This window comes from Tarenaya hassleriana, unplaced genomic scaffold (assembly GCF_000463585.1).
Source record: "Tarenaya hassleriana unplaced genomic scaffold, ASM46358v1 Cleome5, whole genome shotgun sequence".
NCBI lineage: Eukaryota > Viridiplantae > Streptophyta > Magnoliopsida > Brassicales > Cleomaceae > Tarenaya > Tarenaya hassleriana.
In genome coordinates, this window is record NW_010967707.1 from 1,637,111 (window position 1) to 1,657,356 (window position 20,246).

A 20,246-nucleotide genomic window follows, 5' to 3' on the forward strand; every position below is an offset into this window, starting at 1 on the left:
CCCCGGCGCCCAGCCAATATGGCAGCCTCATTCAACAAGTTTGCAAGATCAGCTCCACTGAATCCAGGGGTTCTCATGGCGATCACATCAAGTGAGACATCGTTGTCAAATTTCTTGTTGCTAGCGTGAACCTTAAGTATCTCGGTTCTACCCTTGATGTCTGGAACATCGACAGTCACTTGCCGGTCAAATCGTCCTGGCCTGAGCAAAGCTGAATCCAAAATGTCTGCTCTGTTTGTAGCTGCAATCACGATGATACCGGTATTACCCTCGAAACCGTCCATCTCGGTCAGGAGCTGGTTAAGGGTCTGTTCTCTTTCGTCATTACCTCCACCGATACCAGTTCCTCTTTGCCTACCGACAGCGTCTATTTCATCCACAAAGACGATGCATGGAGCATTTTCCTTGGCTTTCTTGAAGAGATCACGGACCCTCGAGGCACCAACACCGACAAACATCTCCACAAACTCGGAACCCGAGATGGAGAAAAAAGGGACACCAGCTTCACCGGCAATTGCTTTTGCCAGAAGCGTCTTTCCGGTACCAGGAGGACCGACAAGGAGAACACCTTTAGGAATCCTGGCGCCGACCGCAGTGAATCTCTCAGGCTTCTTCAGAAACTCGACTACTTCCATGAAGTCTTGCTTGGCTTCATCAACTCCGGCAACATCATCGAATGTTACACCAGTGTTGGGTTCCATCTGGAACTTAGCTCGGGACTGACCAACACCGAGAGGGAAGCCCGGGCCACCAGGACCACCCATTCCTCCAGAGGATCTTCTCGAGAGAAGGAACAGACCACCGATCAAAATCAGTGGGAAGGCAAGATTTCCAATCAAGTTGAATAACAGTGAACCAGAGTCTTCTTGAGCATTATGAGCTGCGAAATCGATATTCTTCTCCCTCAACTTCTGGAGAAGCTCTTGACTCAATCCTGGCAGTTGAACACGAACACGTTGAATCCGGTTACCCAGCTCGGGAGAGACAGCCTCCACAATTGCTATTGTCCCGTTCTCGAACAGATCTACTTTGGTCACCCTGCCCTTGTCCAGATACTCAAGGAACCTAGAATAGGACATCCTAGACGATGAAACTCCTTGTTCATCTGCATACGCTTTTCCACTGCCCATCAAACTGATTCCCGCATTTCCAAGCAAGATTTTAAGAAAACCCCTCCTTTCTTGGTGTTTCTTCACATCCGAAGAAGCCTTCACAACACTAACCTTAGATGTCCTGATAGTTGAAGGATAGGTAGAGGAAAGGGTAAGCTTTCTGCCAGTAAAATCCTTGCATAACCTTTGTTTTGTCGCGTGGCTGGATAAGCCATTGCCGACGAGGCAAGCGGATGATGCTTCCATCTACATCAGAATCAAATTAGGTTATAGCAAGTCCATCAACTTGAGAAATGAAAATCGAAAAGAAAGCAAAAGTCTTTACATCGCAAAGGGTGCAAGAAGTAAGTTCCTAGTAACAGGATAGTAGTGTATCTGCAACTTGTGAAGCCGTATTGGCCAAATTGAAATTCACAAAGGAAATAAAGATACGGACTTTTCTACTCTACTTCGTGGACAAAGATTATTATACACATGAATCGCGACAAAGACCATAAGAGATGAAATTTTCAAGGGGTCAAGATAACTTTGAACTAAAATCAAGAGACCCAGTCTCGGATTGAAGCTCGATGAGCAAATCAGCCAGCAAAATTAAGCTTAAAGTTGGGAAATTCGAGCCCGCCGAAGAAAACCCATTTCACAATCAAGCAGATGAACACGAATTCTTCATATGAACAAACGAAAGAAGAGAAAGGTTGTCTCTTTGGTTGGGGAGAGACAGAAGGGGAGAGAGAGAGAGAGAGAGGCGTACCAGTCGCTGAAGAAAGGAGCTCCGGAGGTTGTTTGGAGGAGACAGAGCGTTGCAGGGGGGGGATTTTTGAAGGGAGGAGATGTGGTTCGAGAGGAGCGTACGTGTCTTTTCCTCTATTGCCTCTTTATTTATTTATTTATTTTATTTTATGAAAGGTTTCGCCTTTCTTGGACCGAGATTTTCTTTGTATTAACCAGAAAAATTGTGTTTTTGGTAATATGCAGTTAAAAACCTCGTGTCGTTCGGGAAAACATGCGGGTCGGTATAGCAGATAATAATGTCACGATTTTTGGGAATGGAATCCTAAAACATCACGCAGTCTAGATTTCTTCATAGCCGTTATATATATGGAGCGTGCTCCTTTTGGTTTACTTTACTCCGCGTTTCTACTTCTCCGGGAAGCAAAGCTCCAAGCTTTCCAAGAAACTCAAAGAAAATGGAAGAAAGTTTCGTAAAGGAGAGTAAGGAATTCAGGCTTAATCCACAGAAACCCTAGTTCTGGATTCGATTTCCTATTCATCTACAGAAGAGCCGCACCTAAAAGCGCAAAAAGATTCATTTTTCTTGTTCTCTTTCTCATTCTTTTCTTCCTCTTAGAGCAATCGCTTTGTCCCACAGCCCACTCAACGAATCTCTCGTCTCTTTTCTCGCTTTTCGATTTTCTGCGCAATATATATGCAGAAAAGGGAAAATGGGTATCACGATAATCGTCGGTTCCTCGAACATTGTAGGAGAAGAAGAAAAAGAAAGTGAGGAAGAGGAGCTGAGATTGGTCGGCTATGGCGAGCTCCAGCGGTGGGAGAGGGGGAGAGGATGGTCGGCCGCCGCAGATGCAACCGGTGCGGTCGTTGTCGCGGAGGATGACGCGAGCCGGGACGATGATGATCGACCGTCCAAACGAGGACGAGAGCGCCATTGATAGCGAGCTCGTGCCTTCTTCTCTCGCCTCCATCGCTCCGATTCTGCGAGTCGCTAATGACATCGAGAATGATAACCCTAGGGTTGCTTACCTCTGTATGCTTTTAACCTCTCTCTCTCTCTTGATTTGGTTCTTAGTTGCTCTCCTCGTGGGGGCTTCTTTTTGTGTTTTTATTAGTCCATTGATGCATTCGGAAGGGATTAGTGTTATGATTTTCTGGGTTCCAATAATTCACTTGGAATTGACTCAATAAGGAGTTTGAAAGTTTCTTTTATGTTGCTCAAGTATTTGGATGTTTTGCATAATTCCGTATTGCTTTGCTTTTTTTTTTTTTGCATCATATTAAAGGGCAAGACCTTCTAGCCCTGCTTTGTGGTGTATATATGTTTGTATTTGTGAGACTTTCCTGTGTGTTTGTTTGAACTCGGCATGTTGTAGGATGTTGTGTCTGAAAACCTTAGAGCAGCTGATTCAAGTAGCCGTTTGTTTCCTTGACCAGCAAAGAATGGACTCACATGGATGATACCATCTTCCTTGAGCTATGTTTCTGGCTTTTTATTTGTGTCTACTGTTATCTTTGTGGATGCAGTTGACATACTGTTTTCATCTGTGTTTTCTGTTGTCTGAATTTTTTATCTCCTTTTCTTTTTCATTTTTTATGGTTGTTTAGTGTCTCGTATTTTTGCTTGTGGTTCGACTGAGAATATCCAGTTCTAACTGTTCTGTATTCTGTCTGATTAGGTCGCTTCCTTGCATTGGAGAAGGCTCATAGAATGGATCAAACATCTAGTGGGCGAGGTGTCCGTCAATTTAAGACCTATCTGTTGCACAGATTAGAAAGGGTATGCCTCGTAATTGAAGTGTTTTTTTTTAATGTTTATTTAGTTACACAATCAAATGCAGTTCAGGAAAATTTGTCATTTGATACTGATTGTTTTATTTGGCGAGTCTGGCCAATTCCTTCATTGAACTAGTTTTGGCATTATCTGTAAGTTATCTAGGAATGTGATTTCCTGCTACCTAAGCTAAAGGCTCAAAACCTTACGTTTGTACATATCTTGGGATGATCTTTCTTGAATTTTACTGTTTTAGGAGGAAGAGGAAACAGAACGTAAGTTGGCTAAGAGTGACCCAAGAGAAATTCAACTGTACTATAAAAACTTCTACGAGAAATATATCAAAGAAGGAGAAGCGACCAAAACACCGTGAGATCTCTTCTTGAATCTTGTAGACATTATAGTATAAAGATATAAATGCTCTCTGTTGACTCTTGCTTTTTTATCTTCTGTGCCATTGTAGGGAGGAGATGGCTAAGCTTTACCAGATAGCGACTGTGTTGTATGATGTTCTAAGGACCGTGGTTCCTGAGTCAAGAATAGATGAGGAGGTTTATTAATGTCCTTTGCAGCCCTGAAATAAAACTTTCATGTAATGAATTTTACATGGAGGTCTCTGAAATTGTGAAATTTGACGTTAAATCTGTTGTTGGCATGTAGACCCTCAGATATGCCGACGAAGTTGAAAGAAAGAAGGAGCAGTATGAACACTATAACATTCTTCCGCTGTATGCTGTAGGGGCCAGAACTGCAATAATGGAGCTCCCCGAGGTTGTTTTGTGTAAATCTTATTGTTTATTTTGCTTCTGTATGTCGCCTGAAGTATCAATTATTTTGAACTCTTACTGATCTTCTTGCTGTGTAAATATAGATTAAAGCGGCTTTTAGTGCTGTACGTAATGTGCAAGGTCTTCCTCGACCGAGATTTCATTCGACCTCGGCTAACCCAGATGAAAAGCTGAAGGAAAGAGCTCAGTCTTTTAACGACATTCTTGAATGGCTTGCATTGGTTTTTGGTTTTCAGGTATGTCAACTCCTTGCTACTCTCATCCTGTAATTTTAGGGTTTTTGGTAATATATTTCTTCATTTCTCTTCCCATATTTTATTCTGGTTAACCAAAATCAGAAAATGTTTCTTTCTTATTCTTATATTTTTTCCATTCTATTTGCGCTAAAAAGTTAGAGAGAGAAGAAGAAGAGAACACAAAATAAATGATCTTCTAGCGCGTGTGTGTGCTTGTTTTAATTTTTAATTGCATGTTTGACCAAAATGAAAAGAACGAATTCCTCTAACTTTGTTGTTTGCTTCCTACTTTCCTTGGTGAAAGAGAGGAAATGTAGCCAACCAGAGGGAACATCTTATACTGCTGCTTGCCAACATCGACGTAAGAAAGAGGAATCTCGAGTCTTATGATGAGGTAGATATATTTTGGTGTTCAGTGCAAGACTCAGGTGATCATTTTTTCCAGTATGTTATATACAATTTGTTAACTCCAAGGCAATTTCAGCTCAAGCCAAGCACTGTGGAGAAGTTGATGGAGAGAATTTTCAAGAATTACAGGTCATGGTGCAAGTATTTGAGATGTGAATCATATATCAGGTATCCTCTATTAACATTTCTTGTATTAATCAAGTTCTCAACAGTCTTGCACTAAATTTTATGTCCATTGGTTTATTATTTTCTATATTGACAGGTTTCCTTCAGGTTGCAACAAACAGCAGCTAAGTCTTATATACCTTGGTCTTTATCTTCTCATATGGGGCGAAGCATCAAATGTCCGCTTCATGCCTGAATGCCTTTGCTACATATTCCACAATGTAAGTTCTTTTGTTCTGCAAATCTTCCTTTTCTCCGTTTTGTTTCTATGATAAACTAATATAGTTGGTGTCTCTGAAGTTCTGTTATTACTTTGACACGTTTCATACAAGAAAATAATTGTATTCTTTTCTCCAAATTGTGGTTTAGATGGCCAATGAAGTCTATGGAATTCTGTTTAGCAATGCTCACCATGTAACTGGAGACACATTTGAAGCAGCCGCGCCTGATGAAGAAGCATTTTTAAGAAATGTTATAACACCAATCTACCAAGTGTTACGCAAGGTATGTAACTTTCTGACTTGTCTCGCTTATTTTTCCCATTTATTGCTTCTGCTACGAAAACCATTCTCTTTGGTGGACAAAAAGGAAGCCCGGAGAAACAAAGGGGGCAAGGCAAGCCACTCAAAGTGGAGAAACTATGATGATCTAAATGAATACTTTTGGTGAGTTTAATTGAGGTTGATATTTTTTGTGCATATTGGTAAAATGGTGTTATCTGAGAAACTTCAATTGTTTTATTTTTTTTTATGTTTTGATTTTTTAAGGGATAAGAGGTGTTTCAGGCTTAAATGGCCAATGAACTTTAAGGCAGATTTCTTCATCCACTCTGACGACAAACCACAACCTCCAAATGAGGTATGAGTGTTTGCTTATCTTTAGCTTTATCTTTGATGTTGAATTTCCATGCCCCTTTTTTGAAAGATACAGTATATTCAGTTTCTTTTTACATTTCCAGTTCCAGTGCCTCTTTGCATCAACATGTGTGGTTTTCTATGTCCCATATGCTTACTTTGTTTTTGTTATGCAATCAAAAGAATCATCGAGAAATTTTCATTTATTGCAGAGACCTGACCAAGTTTCTTACGGGAAAAGGAAACCCAAAACTAACTTTGTCGAAGCCCGCACATTTTGGCACCTCTATCGAAGTTTTGACCGGATGTGGATTTTCCTTGTGCTGGCTCTTCAGGTATCTTAGGATCTTTACTTCATCTTTTCTCTGCAGATTAATAATATGTTTTGATTCTATGATTTTCAGGCTATGATAATAGTTGCCTGGAGTCCCTCAGGCTTACTTGCCTTCTTTTATAAGGATGGCTTCCGCACTATATTGACCATCTTCATCACTTCAGCTTTCCTTAATCTTCTGCAAGGTTGATGTCAATTTCTTTTCATTTTGTCATGAGAGCTTAATCTGGACCTCTGTTCCAAGTTGACATTATCATTCTTTTTGTCTCTGAAATGCAGCAACTCTGGATATAATTCTTAGTTTTGGGGCCTGGAGAGGCCTAAAATTCACTCAAATACTGCGTTACTTCTTCAAATTTTTAATGGCTGCCATGTGGGCAGTCGTTTTGCCGATTACGTACTCAAAGTCGGTGCAGAATCCAACTGGACTTATGAAGTTCTTCAGTAGCTGGGTTGGGAGTTGGTTGGACCAGTCATTATACAATTATGCTGTTGCCTTTTATGTATTACCAAATATTTTGGCTGCATTATTCTTCCTTCTTCCACCTTTACGGAGAATCTTGGAGCGATCAAACATGCGGATTGTCACATTTATCATGTGGTGGGCACAGCCAAAACTGTACGTCGGTAGAGGAATGCATGAGGACATGTTCTCGCTTTTCAAGTAAGAAACTCTGACGATATTCATTGTTATATTCCTCTTTCTCCCGAACCAGGAGGAGGGATTCAGCAGTTTCTGCAGGTCTTCTTTTTGGTGCATCGTTTTTTCTTTTCTTGTTGCATTTCTTCTTTTTACTGGGACAAAGTACTTGCCACAGTTTTTTTCTTTTCTCTATTTTTTTCTGGTTGTATCCCTCTTTCTCCATTATGTTTACGCTTCTGAATGATTAATTAGACAAAATTTGGCTGTCTCAGGTATACATTCTTTTGGGTCATGCTGCTATTGAGCAAGCTCGCCTTTAGTTACTATGTGGAGGTGATTTAGCTTCTTGTGCCGACACTTGTTCCTTTCCAACTTGTTTCTATTGTTCATCTAGCTTCACTGTCTTTTTCTTTTGTCGCCTGATCTTTTACCTTTACTGACCTCTAGGCAGGTGTTTCAAATCCTATGTAACATAGATACATACAAGCTATAAATATTTGATGATTCAATGTTTTGGCGCATATTTTTTTTTTATTGCATATGTATTTTAACCTCTAATGTTGTTGATTTTATTTGAACAGATATTACCGCTCGTTAATCCAACAAAGGTGATATGGGATTTGCAAGTCGTTAACTACCAGTGGCATGAGTTCTTTCCGAATGGTAATAATCTTTTAGCTCAGCATTCTTGCTTACTGCTAGTTGCTATTCTAATTCATGTGTTATCTCCATGTAGCCACTCATAACATAGGAGTAATTATCTCGATTTGGGCCCCAATTGTCTTGGTAAGTACACTATATTGAACAACTTGACATGAATTAATTTCATGAGTTTGCCACAATCTAACATTGATTCGTGTTTAGGTTTATTTCATGGATACACAAATATGGTATGCCATCTTTTCCACTCTGTTTGGTGGGATTTATGGAGCTTTCAGCCATTTGGGGGAGGTAATTGTTGTTTTGCTCCTAATGTGTTTACAAATTTGTCTAAACCAAAAGCAATTTTGTGATATTTTGACAATATATATAATTTCCTCGTTTTTTCAATTCCAGATTCGCACACTTGGGATGTTAAGGTCCAGATTTAAGTTTGTTCCATCTGAATTCTGTAGTAAACTTACACCACTATCCTACGGGCATGCAAAAAGAAAGCACCTGGTATTGTTAACTCTATGCCGCCTCCTTTTTTTTGTTGTTGTTGGAGTGGTCTGAATTTGTGTCTGCCCAACCCTTTTCTTGGTGTTTCTCTGTACAACCAGCTAATGCTGCTAGTCTGTTTCCTAATTATTTTCATGTCATTCATATAAATACTAAATTTTATTACTGAGAAAACATTTCAAGATAATTTCTTGATTTGAGAAATGCAGGAAGAAACAGTGGACGAGAAGGACATTGCAAGGTTCTCACAAGTGTGGAATAAGTTCATAAACACTATGCGAGATGAGGATCTGATCAATGATAGGTTTAACATCTTCTCAGTGATTGACTCTGTCAATATTTAAAGTTTTAAGGTCATTTATAAATAATATACTCCTGTTTCCTTGCTTCTTTTTGGACTCAGAGAAAGAGATTTGCTGCTTTTACCTTCTTCTTCTGGAGACGTCTCTGTTGTACAATGGCCGCCTTTCTTGCTTGCTAGCAAAGTAAATACTTACTGTTTACTCTGGCAACTTTTGCTTATGATCCTTATTCTCTTCTTGATAACCTTTTATGTTTTTTCCTTTTGGTCATAGATTCCAATAGCACTAGACATGGCAAAAGATTTCAAGGGAAAGGAGGACGCTGATTTATTCAAGAAAATCAGAAGTGAATATTATATGCATTATGCTGTGATTGAAGCTTATGAAACCGTGAGGGACATTATATACGGTCTTCTAGAAGATGAATCTGATAAAAGGTGGAGTAGTTTTCCCTCCTTTTCTATGAAAGTTCCCCCATCACCTGATTTGTTCATTCTGGTTTTTAGTCTTAAAAAGCCTAAAATATGCAGTGTTGTTGTTTCTCTATGTATACAACCAGGATTGTGAGGGAGATTTGCTATGAAGTAGATGTCAGCATACAGCAACATAGATTCTTAACTGAGTTCCGAATGAGCGGTCTGCCTCTGCTCAGTGATAAACTGGAGAAGTTTCTAAGCATCCTGGTAACATGAACTTCTTCCCCTTCTGTTCATTGGCTTCTAATGGCTACTGTTTATTTGGATTGGCTCCTCATGTTGTTTACTGAAAATTCTTGTCTTGTTGACAGCTAAGTGATTATGATGATGTTGAAACGTACAAGTCTCAGATAATCAACATCCTCCAGGACATTATTGAAATCATCACACAGGATGTTATGCTTAATGGTCACGAGTAAGTCCTGATTGCTGCAACTTATGCATATTTCGACTAATTTTATATACCGAAGAGCTATCCTTTTATCACATTTTTTTTTCTTTTCTAGTTTTCAACTATCCTGTTTAACATAGAGAAAATTTCCCACCATGGAAATATATCTGAAAATGCTTACTATTTTTTCCTGTAGAATTCTTGAAAGGGCCCATTTACAGACTGGTGATATTGAGAGTGACAAGAAAGAGCAGAGGTTCGAGAAAATAAATCTTCGTCTGACACATAATTTATCTTGGAGGGAAAAGGTATTATGCACTCAAATTTTCTATCTCATTTGAGCAAACCAGGCCTTCTGATATTTGATCATATTTCTATCTCGTTATATTTTGTGCCGGCTGTGTAGGTTGTTAGACTTTGGTTACTTGTTACTGTTAAAGAATCTGCGATAAATGTACCCCAAAATTTGGAAGCACGACGCCGTATCACCTTCTTTGCAAATTCCCTATTCATGAAATTGCCAGATGCTCCACGAGTTCGTGACATGCTGTCCTTTAGGTTAGTTATTCTATCATCTGATTTGTCTTTAGCTAAAAATACATCAAGAAATAAATGTACAACTTCACTATTACGAAAACTGAATTAGCTATAGTTCTAAATCCTAAGCATGACTCAAATCTGCTTCTTGATCTGCTGTTTTTCATTGCCATTCATTATGATTCTACTCATTGCACCATCTCAACTAATGGTGTTCTTTTTTTTTTCCAAAATTCTTTTGTGGGCGTTCCGTTGAAATGTTCTATACATGATTAACATTCTTTTGCCAACTTATGCCTAGCGTTTTAACTCCTTATTACAAAGAAGAAGTGCTTTATTCCGAGGAGGAACTCAATAAGGAAAATGAAGATGGAGTGACAATGTTGTTTTACCTGCAGAAAATATATCCTGGTAAGCTTCATACAAGTAAATTTCTAATATGTTTATGAGAAATTCAAACTTACGGACTGAAAATGTCTGTCTACCAGAGGAATGGTCAAACTACTTAGAACGTGTAGGGGATTCTAAGCGAAACTTTGCTGAGAAAGACAAGATAGATCAACTTCGTCAGTGGGTATCTTACAGAGGCCAGACACTTGCCAGGACAGGTATACTGTCAGAAATGTGTGAAATTTTACATATAATGTTTGAATATGTTCCTCAGTCGCTAATACATTTGCTTCTTTACTCTTGCTAGTAAGGGGAATGATGTACTACAGACAAGCTCTAGAACTTCAGTGCTTCCAGGAATTTGCAGGAGATGATGGTTTGTACTTCCTTTCGATTTTCAGATTTCACTGTGTCAAACCTTTCTGGTCATTAAGGAACAGTAATACCGGGGAAGGAGTGGCAGGATCATCTGCGTGGAATTTATCTATTTATTTTGGAGATTGCAGTGGCAGAAAGATTAGCACCATTTCTTACATTTAAATTAGTAACACCGAGCTTCTTTTGATGACATGCAAAATGGTGATTATAAATGTAATCTGACAGTTCCAAAAAGCTTTGTTATTATCCTCTAAATACAATCCACCCGTTGGCATTCGATAGGTTAAAACCCTCAAAGGTTTGTCTGTCCAAATTAAATGCTTGAACGGTTAACCTAGCGTTAGATTAACATGTGTGTTATGAACTCTGTTTTGCTTGTGCAGATAAGCACAGTGGCTACCATGCCATGGAAACAAATGAGGATGACCAAAAGTCTTTTAATGATCGTACGCGAGCTCTTGCAGATTTGAAATTCACATATGTGGTATCGTGTCAGGTTTATGGGAACCAGAAAAAGTCCAGCGATCTTCGGGATCGGAGTAGTTACAATAACATTTTACAGCTTATGCTGAAGTAAGAAAAAGCTCCCATGATAGAAATAAGAACTTTATGCTTATTATTATGGCTTACCGTAATTATACTTTATGGATAGGTATCCATCTCTACGTGTTGCCTACATAGATGAAAGGGAGGAGACAGTAAATGGAAAATCGCAGAAAGTATTCTACTCTGTGCTTCTTAAGGGATGTGATAAGTTAGATGAGGTATGAAAATAGCCTCCACTCATATTTCGTTCATCTTTTATCTTGTTTCCTACTTATTCTGTTGCTTCATTTGCTCTAATCTATTATAAGAACCAATGTGGGTAGATAATACCATGGCATATTATGTTTATGTCCACAATTGCTATAAATTTGAAGTCATGAAAAACAATTTTCAAGTTTACAAATGTTAGTGTGATGCGGTACCACATACGAACCAGAAACACTAAAGAACTTTGTTCCTCATCTTACCAGGAAATATATCGCATTAAACTTCCTGGTCCTCCTACCGAAATTGGAGAAGGAAAGCCTGAGAACCAAAATCATGCCCTGATTTTTACACGTGGTGAAGCACTTCAGACCATAGACATGAACCAGGTACTGTCTCAGTCATTTTAAAGATCAATCTATTCTCTTAGTTCTACAATCTTCTTATCCCTATTTTTGCTTTCCAGGACAATTACTTTGAAGAGGCCTTCAAAATGAGGAATGTGCTGCAGGAATTTATACAAGATTGCCGTGGCAAGAGAAAACCTACAATTTTGGGTCTTAGGGAACACATATTTACTGGAAGGTATAACCTTGATAGTACTTGCTGTCTCATGGCTGTCTCCATATCGTGGAACTAAAACATATTGCTATCTCGGTAATTGTAAATGGGCATTCTCAATTTCTTTCGTCTGACTTCTTTATTCTTCTGCAGTGTTTCATCACTGGCATGGTTCATGTCAAATCAGGAGACAAGTTTCGTTACCATTGGCCAAAGAGTTTTGGCAAATCCTCTGAGGTATGTTCCCATCTTTTGATAAGGGTGAAAGTCAGCGTCATCTCTGTTACTTTTATCAGTACCCTTTAAGCATGTTCAAATAACTTCATCCATCTCAAACCAACACAAATATTCTTTCTGCAGACTTCCCATGTCCTCTGTTTTTCTTTCCTAATTTAATTTTTGGGTCAGAAGAGTTCATGTCTTTCCATTGTTGAGAAGATTGGTTCCATTCTTTCATGCTTTTACTTGAGGTTTTGTACCTCTAGAAGGAAGATTAGCTGAATATAACTTTGTTCCACTTACTCATGGTTCTGTTTTACAGGGTCCGTTTCCATTATGGTCATCCAGATATCTTTGATAGAATTTTCCACATAACGAGGGGTGGCATTAGCAAGGCTTCAAGGATCATAAACTTAAGCGAAGACATCTTTGCAGGTAGAGAATGGTTCTGAATGATGAAAAAAATTATTTATAGCTGCACTGTGGTGGCTAATCATGTATCATCCAGGGTACAATTCAACTCTCCGTGGGGGATACGTCACACATCATGAATATATCCAAGTTGGAAAGGGACGTGATGTAGGAATGAATCAAATTTCCTTTTTTGAAGCCAAAGTTGCAAATGGGAACGGAGAACAGACTCTTAGTCGTGATGTTTATCGTCTGGGCCGCCGGTTTGATTTTTACAGGATGCTCTCATTCTACTTCACCACAGTCGGTTTCTATTTTAGTAGCATGGTATGCCAAAATCCTTTTTTCTACATCTAATCCAACTAAATATTTCCTCATTAGCTTGTTCGGGTACAAATCCAGGCTAACCAGACTTTTTCACAACAAATAAATTTTCTTTAAACATCTTATCTCCTCACCATGCTTCGGAATAGCATTGATTTGCATTATTCCTCTCATCTTTTTTATAAGATACAAGATCTATATGCATGTCCAGTTGAAATCTCAATTTTCTAGATCAGTAAAATTTGAGTTTTCTGTTTCAGATGACCGTGCTTACGGTGTATGTGTTCCTTTATGGACGTCTTTACATGGTTATGAGCGGGTTGGAAAGAGAGATCCTTGAAAGTGCAAGAGTACATCAGTCGAAAGCCCTTGAAGAGGCATTGACAGCCCAATCTGTTTTTCAGTTGGGTTTCTTGATGGTTCTACCAATGGTTATGGAAATAGGACTCGAAAAAGGGTTTCGCACCGCTCTAGGTGATTTTATCATTATGCAACTTCAGCTTGCCTCTGTTTTCTTCACATTTCAGCTCGGAACAAAAGCACATTACTTTGGGAGGACGATTTTACATGGAGGTTCTAAGTACCGAGCAACAGGTCGAGGATTCGTGGTTTTCCATGCAAAGTTTGCTGATAATTATAGGTTGTATTCTCGAAGTCATTTCGTAAAGGGACTGGAGTTGGCCATACTACTGGTTGTCTATCAAGTCTATGGGAATTCGTACCGAAGTTCAAATCTTTATATGTACATTACCTTCTCAATGTGGTTCCTAGTAGCTTCATGGTTGTTTGCACCATTTATATTCAATCCGGCCGGCTTTGAATGGCAAAAGACAGTGGACGACTGGACTGACTGGAAAAGATGGATGGGAAACCGTGGTGGCATTGGAATTTCTGTTGAAAAGAGTTGGGAATCATGGTGGGACGGTGAACAAGAACACCTCAAACACACAAATATAAGGGGAAGGGTTCTCGAGATAATTCTCGCTCTTCGTTTCCTCCTTTACCAGTATGGAATCGTCTACCATCTGAATATTGCCCATCGCCACACCGACTTTCTGGTATGAGAAAACTTTTGTTCTCTGTCAGCTCTGATTCTTCTTCTGCTGTCTTCAGAAATCTAACCGGTTTACGGCTTTCCTCTTGCAGGTTTACGGCCTCTCTTGGGTTGTCTTGCTCACGGTTCTACTCGTCCTAAAGGTAAAGACTTTGGAAAAACGAATCTGGTATGGAAAACGAAAACTCATTTGCTGATGTTTTTCTATGGCTTATCATTTGCAAACTGAATCTGTGATTTACAGCTGGTATCGATGGGTAGAAGGAGATTCGGGACAGATTTTCAGCTAATGTTCAGGATTCTCAAGGCTCTTCTCTTCCTCGGGTTCTTGTCAGTCATGACAGTATTATTCGTAGTTGCGGGCCTCACAATTCTAGATGTATGTGCCGCCATCCTGGCTTTCTTGCCTACTGGTTGGGCGATTCTTCTTGTAAGTCTCTTCAATTTCCAGCTAACGTTATCCAATCAGAAAACCAACCTCAGAGTTTGAAACAAAAGATATTAGATTGGTGGGTTATTGATCAAAACAACTTCTAACATGATGTTGTTGCATTTTTGAAGATTGGACAAGCCCTTAGAAGCGTGTTGAAGGGACTCGGGTTCTGGGAATCGATAAAGGAGCTGGGGAGGGCGTATGAGTACATAATGGGGCTGGTGATATTCACGCCCATAGCTGTATTGTCGTGGTTCCCTTTCGTCTCGGAGTTCCAAACACGTCTTCTGTTCAACCAGGCATTCAGCCGTGGCCTCCAGATCTCCATGATTCTTTCTGGAAATAAAGACAAGCAGGCCCCTTCCTCCTCCAAGTAGCAGCTTTCTTCCTCTCTTTTATGTACTCCGTTGTATTATTTGAAACCACTGGCTGTCCGTTCCTTTGTTTAGTTATTTACCTTTTTCACTCCAAGATGAGATTATACAGAAATTTGCTGATTGTTTAGACATGAAGACTTGATCATCTGACTGGAAATGTTGTTGTATGTAAAAAAAAACCTCTGCCTTAGATGCAATATCCCAAGTCTACGTGGCATAAACTGTCGGTCAACCCCGACTTTGGATTTTGTTGACCTTCTTCTCTGCCTCTCTCCTCATCTCGGATATGATGAGTTGGAGAATTAGACTTGTTCACGGATCGATTGTTCTCAATTGGTCATTGTCGCGTCTAAGGATTTCCGTTTCGAAGGAAAACGGTCAAGCGAACGGTATTTTTCATTGGCGACGCTGTTGGGAGGTAAGCTTCGATGCCGAAACTCTCTAGTCGTCGCAGATTAGGGTTTTCATGGAATTGAGAATTGAGAGAGTGGGTACTCATGAACAGGCAAAAAGCTTTGGTCTTTTCTATAGAAATGGAAGCTACGATGGATGAATAGTCGGATTAGTGCGGCCAGACCCCGATTTAGTGTCAACTGTTTTTCATAATTTACAGAGTCAAGAGATCCTGGAGCCGTCTAATTCAAGATTTGGTGCCTTAATAGGTTGATTTTAGAGTTGGGTCTCTGCGTCTGAATCTATGGGTCCATGTCTTTCAAGATTTAGGGCTCGCATCAACTCTCTTAGATGTGGCAATGGCTTTCAAAGCGCGAGATATTACCACTCGTTAAATGAAATTAGGGTTTCGTTTTGGAGCAAACACGCTGTTCATGCCATTGTTTGTTGCTACGAGTTTGCTTAGATATGGAAGTAGGATTCTGAGAAGATGATCCTGTCATGCCCTGGTTCTCCAAACTCTGCAAATTAGCCGCAAATGCAATGGCTTAGCCAGCCAGATCTAGAACCCATTGTTTCGTATCTTTGAGTCCCGTGTCTTATCACTCATCTTATGCGCTTACCGACTACATAATTTTGCTTTCATTACACAAGGTTTTGCCGCCATGACAGTCTCATATGGGCAAGCAGCAAAACATGTTCTTCTTGTCGTAATATGCTCTTGTTGTTGTATTACTGTAAACAGTCTTTCTGCTTCTGAGCTTGTCAATGTCAACCGGTAACCTGCTTATGGAAATTTAGGCTTGGAAGAAAGGCAATGCTCTCTTTTTTGCATTATCTTGATGGCAGATATTCCTAGCTAAGAAGCAATGAAGAATCTGAATCCCTAACTCTAAGGCCAATGCAGCAGGATGGGAACAAAAGCCATGGCACTGCAAAGTCTAATATGTGGATGGATTAAAGTGTGGATTCCCATCGGACGGGTTATCGACTGTTACATACAAATGGTGGGGTAGCAGCTCCGAGGGAAGAAATGATGCCAAAGATCGAGGAGAAAGCATAGAAGGTAAATTTCAAGCTGATACGAATGGAGATGACATGAAACAAGAAGATGGAACTGCCGGTGATGAATTTGCCTCCGTAAGACCAGATTCGTTGGTAGCTGTCAGGAAGAGAGTAGCAGAAGAAGGAAGAGAAGCTGATAAACTATGCCTGGACCGAGGATTTGGTTCGAAGGAACTTAACAGGAGAGATCAAGCTCTCCTCTCCCAGGTATTCAAATCTCCACTGCCAAAGGATTGGGTGAGTAGCTCTTGATGGAACTCTGTTAAAGGTTAAAGCTTTTGATGGAACTCTGTTCAAAGCTAATTGCTTTTATAGGTTAGAGAACATGAATTCATTGTTAAAACTTAAAAGGGTGAAGCTCTAAGCTTGTGATGGAACTCCGCTCAAAGCTAATTGCTTTGCTTCCCAAAGACCATGCTCTCTATATCTCTCAGTTCTTACACACCAGGAAAAACAGCAGGAACATGATATATAGAAATATGTTAATTTAAGCATTGTGAAAGTGGTTTGTTTTGTGTGCGTGTATATATATATATATATATATATATATAATTAAATAGAACATATGTTCACTTTCCACCAAACAATTTTCTAATCCACCGGGCTATGTGAAAAGAGCTTGTTTAATTTATATATTTTTTTCCAGACATTAGTGAGATAATTGATGATATTTTTAATGATGTTCCATATATACTTTTCTATAGTATTTTACAAAATTCACTAAATATACACAATTCAGATTTTTTTTTATTAAATAAAAGAATGTGAATTAGTATCCAAAAAGTCAACCCGTAAAATAAATTATATATAAATTATTAAGTTTAATTTATTTTTTTTAAAACGAACTTGATGTGCATTGTATCTCATATTCATTTGAAAATTTATTCGTTTGTCTTATAATCAAACATTATGTCTCCAATAATTGTACCACATGAACATATTTATTTACTAAATTATCTCTTAAAAACGTTTATTAAACCTTTAAGTATTTTAAATTGGAAACAGTAAATGTTATTTTATTTATCTATTTTAGTAATTTCTTGGCACCGAAAGCTATATATTACTGATAAGATTTGTTTGTCCCACTACGAATTTCGTACACTAAGTCAAATAAAAAAATATAAAAAAATAGAATATCAATGTTTATGATTCGAAAGATACGATACTTTTCTCTATTTCATTGTGTGTGTGTGTGTGAATAAGCATGGTATTTTTCTTAGTTCAAGAAATTCATAAACATATCAGAATATATATATATATATATATATATAAATTAATTTTTCTAGTTTTTTTATTGTAATATTCTCATAATTTAAAAACCGGTAGATGTGAGTAAGAATATTAGAGTCTAAACCCTAGGATGAGAAAGTGATGTAATATCTCAAATATTTTATACACGAAGATGGGAGCATTTAGTCAAAAGTAAATCTCTAATGACACAATTTTGTGTAGAGTTTGTAGATTCCTTCATTTTGAAAGTCTCTTTAGGATTAAAAGATAAAGATTATTCTATCACGAAAATTGTCACATTAAACAAACAAACAATAATGTTGGAAAAAGAATATTAAATAAACGATTGAGAGTGATTCTCTGAAAAAATAGGGGCTATAATAATACTTCTTTTTATAGATTTACCTATTTATAATTCCACTCACTAAATTATATTATAATATAAACACACTAATCTCTACGATTTTACGAAATATGATCAGTTCTTATATCCATCGATTTGTTTTATTTAGTTTGCATAAAACGCTGATAAATGTGTTGATCTTATATTGTTGCTGACAATAATCTAACGGTACCTTTCAAATATATATTTTTTAAATCTATTGATTCCGACATATCACGTTTCACTTCAAATGTTTTTTTTTTTTGGTTCCATTCACAAAGAAACTTGATATATGTATAATTCAAAAGAAATCTCAAGTAGATCTACTTAGATTATATATGAATTTGGCTGAAATTATCTTGTATTGTTAAATAATAGAAAAAGCATGGAGATAAATAAAAAATAAAAGAAAAGAAAAAGAGTATAAAACCCAAAAGAGAGGAAACCCATCATTACAAGCATCACTATGAAGCAGCCCACATTACCCCCCAAAAACCCTAAATTCCAAAACCATTCTCTCTCTTTTTAATATTCTTTACTTTTTTTTGTTGATTTTGATTTGGTTTGCTTTCTTTTCTCCACAAGACAGAGAGCTTTTTTCCTCTTATTTTCCCTCCTTTTTCCAACCCACAAAACCCAAATCTCAGACAAAGAGACAGTCTCTCTGAGATTTGGAGACAGAAACAGGAGAAAAAAAAAAAGGAAGAGAGAAGGGTTAAATGAAAAGATTCTGTCTCTGTGTTTCATGAAATGGGCATCAAAATCTGCAGATTCAAGACCCTCCTCCTCCTCCTCTTCCTCTGCTTCTTCCCAGGTCACTCTCGTTTCTTCAGTTTCTTATGTACCCATTAATCATTTGCCTTGGCAATTTCATTGCTTTTTAGATGTGATGACATTGGGTACCCCCCCCCTTTGTTCTTGTTTGCCCTATTGTTTCTGTGTTCTGGGATTTGTAGATTCAATCTGATTTTTTTTTTCCAAGTTAAAAACCATGGTGTTTTCATTTACTTATGGGCACAACAATAAAGTCAGATACATTAACTCGTCCTCATTAATGCAATTCTAAAGTCCCTACCTTTACAGTTTGGAGGACAGAATTTTCAACCCTTTTTTTTTTCCGTTTCCACAAAGGAAACGTTTTTCTAGAAATTTGATTTCACCAGCCGTAAAAGGAGAGAAATTGTATTTGATTCACCAAATTCGCCACAGGTGCAAATGCAAGGAGACAGCTTGAAGCGCAAACTCCCCAAAAGGACATCACCACCCCATTAGCCACTAACCCTACGGTGGGGGTCACACCCTCCACCAGCACCGTCGTCCCTGACTCGGACTCCGACTCTGACTCGGTCACGACCACTCCCTTGACCATACCCAACCCACCTCCCCTCTACCCGGCCGCCAGCTGGTGCGTGGCTAGCCAGAACGCTCCCAAGTTGGCTCTGCAAGAGGCTTTGGATTACGCCTGCGGGCTCGGTGGAGCTGACTGCTCCGCCATCCAGGCCGGTGGTAACTGTTATTACCCCAACACGTTGAAGGACCACGCCTCTTTCGCTTTCAATAGCTATTACCAGAAGAACCCTATCCCAAGTAGTTGCAACTTCCGTGGAACTGCTTTTGCTGTCGGCTCTGACCCAAGTGAGCAGCATTTTAGCTTTTGGCCCCATTGTCTTGGAAACTTTCTCTTTGCTCTGTTCAGTTCATGTCCGAAAGATATTAAGATAGCGAATCCAATCAGCTCTCTTGAATTGGTTACATATTCTGAAAATTGAATGACGTTTCTTGCATTGGACGACAGGTACAGGATCATGCCACTATCCTTCTACGAGGTGAAAGCCTCTCTCTCTCTCTCTCTCTACGAGCTTTCTCATCAATTTCTGCGTTAAATTCTACAAAGAAAATGGCCCATAAATTGGTTATGGATAAATCCATTTCGAATTAGGATAAATGATTTTGTTTTGCTGTTGCTTGTTGTGACAGCACAAGTGCATCAATATTGAACATAACAAACGCAGATGGGTTGGGGATTTTCGGCGGAGTTCCATCAAACCCTCCGTCTGATTCCGAAGCTTCGAGTTTTAGACGTTTCTCCCCTGTGCTTTTGTTGACATTTTTAACTCTTTGTTGTCTCCAAAGACCCTAACTGAACTGAGCTTTCTCTCTCTCTTGCTGTGTTTTATGAAAGCATGTTTCTTTCTACTCGCATCCAGATTTGAAATGCATGTATGTATGTATGTATGTATGTATGTATGTATGTATGTATGTAATTGGATTTTGACGATCTTAATGTAGATCATAACAAACTAGTGAATAATGACGTCTAATAACATGGCAAAATTTGCTATAAAAAAAAGGAAATATAATGTTGC

The 20,246-nt window shown here is 38.7% G+C and overlaps 4 protein-coding genes across 5 annotated transcripts in view; 3 read left to right on the forward strand and 1 right to left on the reverse strand.

Annotated features, from left to right (window-relative positions):
- Positions 1 to 1,972, reverse strand: part of LOC104826230 (ATP-dependent zinc metalloprotease FTSH 2, chloroplastic) — a 3,460-nt gene extending 1,488 nt beyond the window's left edge. The window contains exons 1-2 of the mRNA XM_010558835.2: positions 1,864 to 1,972; positions 26 to 1,358 (exon numbers count right to left, since the gene is read on the reverse strand). Of these exons, the coding sequence (XP_010557137.1) occupies positions 26 to 1,358 (1,333 nt within the window). The 5' untranslated portion in view covers positions 1,864 to 1,972. The remainder of the gene's footprint in view (positions 1 to 25; positions 1,359 to 1,863) is intronic.
- Positions 1,973 to 2,253: 281 nt separating this feature from the next.
- Positions 2,254 to 15,229, forward strand: LOC104826231 (callose synthase 7). Of its 2 annotated transcripts, XM_010558837.2 has the most exons (42): positions 2,259 to 2,324; positions 2,595 to 2,877; positions 3,524 to 3,624; positions 3,875 to 3,987; positions 4,082 to 4,169; positions 4,279 to 4,389; positions 4,490 to 4,642; positions 4,947 to 5,036; positions 5,127 to 5,218; positions 5,313 to 5,436; positions 5,585 to 5,719; positions 5,804 to 5,880; positions 5,983 to 6,073; positions 6,282 to 6,404; positions 6,474 to 6,588; positions 6,683 to 7,067; positions 7,319 to 7,379; positions 7,628 to 7,709; positions 7,783 to 7,832; positions 7,911 to 7,997; positions 8,103 to 8,207; positions 8,417 to 8,511; positions 8,611 to 8,692; positions 8,783 to 8,946; positions 9,069 to 9,192; positions 9,297 to 9,400; positions 9,573 to 9,684; positions 9,783 to 9,934; positions 10,215 to 10,324; positions 10,402 to 10,521; positions 10,611 to 10,679; positions 11,065 to 11,254; positions 11,334 to 11,445; positions 11,698 to 11,820; positions 11,898 to 12,016; positions 12,146 to 12,229; positions 12,534 to 12,646; positions 12,720 to 12,949; positions 13,207 to 14,004; positions 14,093 to 14,143; positions 14,245 to 14,430; positions 14,562 to 15,229. In XM_010558837.2, the coding sequence occupies exons 2-42, from the start codon at positions 2,643 to 2,645 to the stop codon at positions 14,808 to 14,810; spliced, it is 5,805 nt and encodes a 1,934-aa protein (XP_010557139.1). In that variant the 5' UTR covers positions 2,259 to 2,324; positions 2,595 to 2,642; the 3' UTR covers positions 14,811 to 15,229. The 2 variants fall into 2 exon arrangements, with proteins under 2 accessions (XP_010557138.1, XP_010557139.1); XM_010558836.2 differs by having other exon boundaries at positions 2,254 to 2,877.
- Positions 15,230 to 16,148: 919 nt separating this feature from the next.
- LOC104827393 lies at positions 16,149 to 16,697 on the forward strand (the record flags this gene model as incomplete). Its single annotated transcript, XM_010560567.1, has 1 exon — positions 16,149 to 16,697. A coding segment is annotated over one exon (372 nt), but the record flags the coding sequence as incomplete, so codon positions are not given.
- Positions 16,698 to 18,326: 1,629 nt separating this feature from the next.
- On the forward strand, positions 18,327 to 20,078 carry LOC104826232 (major pollen allergen Ole e 10). The gene is made up of 4 exons (XM_010558838.2): positions 18,327 to 18,694; positions 19,090 to 19,515; positions 19,676 to 19,706; positions 19,858 to 20,078. Exons 1-4 carry the CDS (start codon positions 18,631 to 18,633, stop codon positions 20,018 to 20,020), a joined length of 684 nt encoding a protein of 227 aa, XP_010557140.1. The 5' UTR covers positions 18,327 to 18,630; the 3' UTR covers positions 20,021 to 20,078.
- Positions 20,079 to 20,246: the final 168 nt, after the last annotated feature.